The sequence below is a fragment of the Phalaenopsis equestris genome, unplaced genomic scaffold (genome assembly GCF_001263595.1).
Source record: "Phalaenopsis equestris unplaced genomic scaffold, ASM126359v1 Scaffold000265, whole genome shotgun sequence".
Classification (NCBI taxonomy): domain Eukaryota; kingdom Viridiplantae; phylum Streptophyta; class Magnoliopsida; order Asparagales; family Orchidaceae; genus Phalaenopsis; species Phalaenopsis equestris.
The window spans coordinates 196064-200795 of NW_018164707.1; the positions used below are offsets into that span (position 1 = coordinate 196064).

General features: G+C 44.3%; 1 protein-coding gene across 1 annotated transcript; it reads left to right on the forward strand.

Annotated features, from left to right (window-relative positions):
• The first annotated feature begins 2331 nt into the window (after positions 1-2331).
• On the forward strand, positions 2332-4387 carry LOC110024659 (dicarboxylate transporter 1, chloroplastic-like). Its single transcript, XM_020724755.1, has 3 exons — positions 2332-2335; positions 3045-3829; positions 4351-4387. The coding sequence occupies exons 1-3, from the start codon at positions 2332-2334 to the stop codon at positions 4366-4368; spliced, it is 807 nt and encodes a 268-aa protein (XP_020580414.1). The 3' UTR covers positions 4369-4387.
• The last annotated feature ends 345 nt before the right edge of the window (positions 4388-4732 follow it).

A 4732-nucleotide genomic window follows, 5' to 3' on the forward strand; every position in this document is an offset into this window, starting at 1 on the left:
GTGGGGTCGGACCCCCAAAAGGTGTGTCGGTGGACTAGTTCCACCTGTGTCGGTGGACTAGTTGATGGACTAGTCCACCTGGGCATTATCTACCACTATTTGGGTTCCGCACTGGGTCCTAAAATACTTCACATCTCCCTTCCAAAATTGATTTGCTACTTTGCAAATTAAACCAAATTGTATTGTGCTGCGCGCACATTGAAATTTTCTTATTTCTTGAAATTTTCTTACATTAATTAAATTTTACACTTCTTGATTTTTCTTAAATAAGATTTTAAAATACCCTTAAATTAAGACCTGCCCGGTCAATAGATCAACCTCTACTTTCAGTGCTTGCACTAAAAATTATGAGGTTTTTGGCCTTATAGCTAACCCTGAAACTTTTCGTTTTAAAGCCTGCTGCAATGGCCTACCCAACGCTGACCTTTTCCTGCAACCTGCCAACGAGTCACAAAGCCCGTAACCTCGTTCCTACCATCAAATTCGGAGCTGGATTTAAGGATCTTGAGGTCATCCTTGGGAAAGCCCCGTTTGTGTTAACGAAGATCGTCGCAATGGAATTACATGAACCATATATAGAATTCAGTTTGAACTTCCTTCAAGACTTCCCTGCCTGCAAGAAGTCTAAAACTTCTACCGTCACGGCATCCGCCAAACCTGCTAGCCCTGCTGCTGCTAAGGAGAAAGAAGTAAAGAAGTAATGATTATTGAGATTATTGAGGATCCGACTGAGGGATTAATTATCCCACCACCCGTGTTTGAAATCAGATCAAGATCAAGGACTGTATCGCTGACCCGGACCCAAAAAAGGAACCGTAATCAAAAAGTTCGGAGGGCCATCAAAGCCCAAGCTCCCAAGGAGACACTCGTTGATGAGGAGCCTCATCAAGATGAAGAAGTGTTACCAGAAATTTATCCACTCCTACGATTGGAGTAGATTCCAATCCTCTGACGGATACCAATGGATATGAGAGCATACAAAGAATCGCTGCGGCATTACCATCACTTCATGTAAACAGTGAGGAGATAAGTAAGTTCACTCCTACCACTCAAGTTAGTGCAGTTTTCAGAAGACTAGCTACAAAAGAAGGATGTTCGATTAGCGAATTACTTAAATGAGTGGGACATGCAATTTCCCCTCGCATGAAGAAGGAAATTTTGAAGGGAGTCAAGTACGCCAGACAATCCCACAAGACAACTGGAGTGCCACTTACTCGCATCCTTGTTTGGTTCTATTTAGGGAACAGAGCTGATACCACAGTGATTACTACTGATTATACTGCTACGAGGACCGCAAGCCATTGACCAGTTAAGTCGAGGCCGAGTCCAAAAATCTTACCCGTCACCTGTTATGGAGATATTTCTACAATTCCAAAGGCAAAGAAAAGATGATTACCTGGCGTTGTAGCCAGTTTACACCACGGGGAGCATACTTTCCCTTGACATACTGTTGTTTCTACAAAGACACTCCGTCCTGAGACATCATCGGTGAAAAAGAAAAAGGTATGGGTACCCAAGGTCGCTGCACCGATACAATCCTGTGAACCCGCGGGACAGGAAATGAAACCAGGATCTGAAATATCTGACATCGTCGGAACAATAACCAGCAAGATGGAGGAACAAGTAGAGGATGTCCATCAGGGTCCTTTAGATCTTAAAGGAATCAAGGAATCAATAATTGAAGAGAAAGTTAAGAAACTAAGGATCAAGATTTCTGAGTTAGCTCGTGAACACGGAGTTTCCGTCGATAGCGACAATTAAAATTTTGATTACAATGATTACTTGGAGGAAGATTTCATGGATGTCCATGTAATTGAAACAAGAGTTGCCTTCACTGCTGAGGGTGACTACCAAAGATAATGTCTCACACAAAGGCAAGAACGCGATAATAGCGAAAGATCCGATGGAAGGGTCCAGCCGTCTACCCTCCATGGAAGCTACACCACCTGGAGGCCTTGTAGCCGCCAATAACGAGCGAATGTCAAGTACCTCACTTTACAGGACACAACGCAGGAATTTTTCTACGACAAAAATGCAGATGTCAGAGAGAGACAAACAACTTACTCACCCCTATTCCTGAGAGGCGTATTTACAATCTGGACATGAAAGAAACTTCTGCTAGCCTACCCACCACAAATGAAGAACCAGGATTCATAACAGAGTCAGATACACTTTCAGTTTCAGCTGTTTTATGCAAGGGTTTCCCGACATGCAATGCTGAAATACCGGCCGGGACATCAGCCATGAGGGCGTTTGTGGCGTTTGTAGAATGCCCGGATTGCATTGTTCTATATTTACAACATTTCAGTACATTTGAAGAGTATACCACCGATGGGTCTCAAACTTCAGATTTTATGATGGATGAGCCATACGTCCCACTAGGGACAGATCAGTATGTACCATGGAGTCCAGGGTCGTACATCCCGCTAGACGCCAAGTCTCGTGTTCCAGATCAACCAGCACTAGTTGGGGTTCCTGCCAATGTTCAGAGGGAGGAACGCCCGCGACAGCTACCGACTCCTAGTATGATGGAGTACTACAAAATAAAGTACTTCAAAATTAGTAAAGTAAATAAAAGGGAATTTGAATTTTACAAAGAATTCCAGGGAAAATTCATCAACATATTGGAGGGATTAGAACTTTATACCAGAGTCTTCTCAAAGACTTACGAACAAAGTGTACTTGACTGCATTTTTGACCTAAGGGACAAAGGTTAAGTAGGTTTACTTATGGAAAGGACCTATTTCAAGCTGAGGAAATGGATGCTAGGAAAATGGAGGATTACTATCCAGTGTGGCTACTGCTATAACTTCACAAATGATAGACTGGGGAATCTGCCTAGCATCCTCAGACACGATCAAGTAGATCCACTACCGCTAATGATAAAGTGGTTGATCAAAAGAATGGTCAAATGGAATATTCTGCCTGCTACCTACATCCCAAACAGCTGCATCATCAACATATATGACGAGGCAGACTGCATACCTCCTCACATCGATCATCTGAAATATCTGACATCGTGGTTGATGCTTACTTGCTTTCAGACTTCGGTGTCTGGCTCATCCCCGCCCCTTCAGGCGTGTCCCGCAATGCCTGGCAGCTCCTCGCCATATTTCTCGCCACTATCGTCGGCATCATCACTCAACCGCTCCCGCTCGGCGCCGTTGCTCTCTTGGGCCTCGGCGCGTCCGTTCTCACCAAAACCCTCACCTTCACCGCAGCCTTCTCCGCGTTTGGCGACCCGATTCCCTGGCTTATTGCTCTCGCATTCTTCTTTGCTCGAGGGTTCATTAAGACGGGCCTTGGCAACCGCGTGGCCTACCAATTTGTATCTCTGTTTGGTAGCTCTTCCTTGGGCCTTGGTTACAGTCTTGTCTTCAGCGAGGCGCTTCTTGCGCCCGCGATCCCTTCTGTTTCCGCTAGGGCTGGTGGGATCTTTCTCCCGCTTGTGAAGTCGCTGTGCGTGGCTTGCGGAAGTAATGTTGGGGATGGGACGGAGAATCGGCTTGGATCGTGGTTGATGCTTACTTGCTTTCAGACGTCGGTGATCACTTCGTCGATGTTCCTGACGGCAATGGCGGCGAACCCGCTAAGTGCGAACTTGACTTTAAATACGATTAAGCAGACGATTGGTTGGACTGATTGGGCGGTTGCGGCGATTGTTCCCGGCCTGGTTTCTTTGATTGTTGTTCCGTTGCTGCTGTACTTTATTTATCCGCCGACGGTGAAGAGCAGCCCGGATGCGCCAAAGCTAGCGAAGGAGAAATTGGATAAGATGGGACCGATGACTCAGAATGAGATTATCATGGCGGTGACGCTACTTGTAACGGTATAGCTGCAATTTTCCTTCTTTTTTTTTTTCAATACATACTTTTTCAGTTGAACTATAGTTATGGCTGTTAGCAATCTGCTCTAAAGCTGATTCGAAACTTGCTAAAAGATCAGCTCTCATGTATTTGATTCATTTTTTAGTTGAGCCAAAACCAAACATGGTTCTTTATATTCAATTCTAGCTGTATTCAATCTAAAGAAGGCCCCTATTTAGATCATTTTTTTTTCGTTTTAAATATATGCTTTATCCAATAAATGCAGCTACACTTATATATATAAATCTAATGTTATCTGTGGGAAAATATTAAGTCTATACTAGGAAAAAATATTGCCTCAATAGTACGCATGTAGACCTATGTCCGTAGCCAATCAAATGCCGCCTCGTGGAAAGCCCAACCCCACCTTTTAAAGCACAGAAAAATAAATTTCATATTATTCACGACCCGACCCGACCCTAAACCTGAAAAATTTCCCGCCAGCATAAAAATATCTCGCGCCTACTTACTGTTCTATTCGCAGTTGTTCTATTGCAGGTGAAGAAATATTTCGTAGCTCCGCAATTAGGGTTTCGATGGAGGTCTCCATGAACGTTCAATCTTGTTTTCCATTGGTTCAATCTTGGTTCAATCTTCAGTTGGTTCAATCTTGGTTCTTAAAGGAAAGGGTGCAAATGTCACCAAACATTGCATTCCAGGGGTACGACTTCATAGGGTGTCCGTGACCTTCCGCAGGATGGACGATAACAAAATGTCATATGGAATTCAGCCAGACCTGAAACTGGAAGAGCTACTGCCGTACGAGCTGTGAGAGGGTTGTACCTCTAAGTACATGCAAAGGGAACTCTTTTCCTGGAGCACGCTTAGAAGGTCTGCTCGATCAGGAGCTCGTTGTACTTGGTACA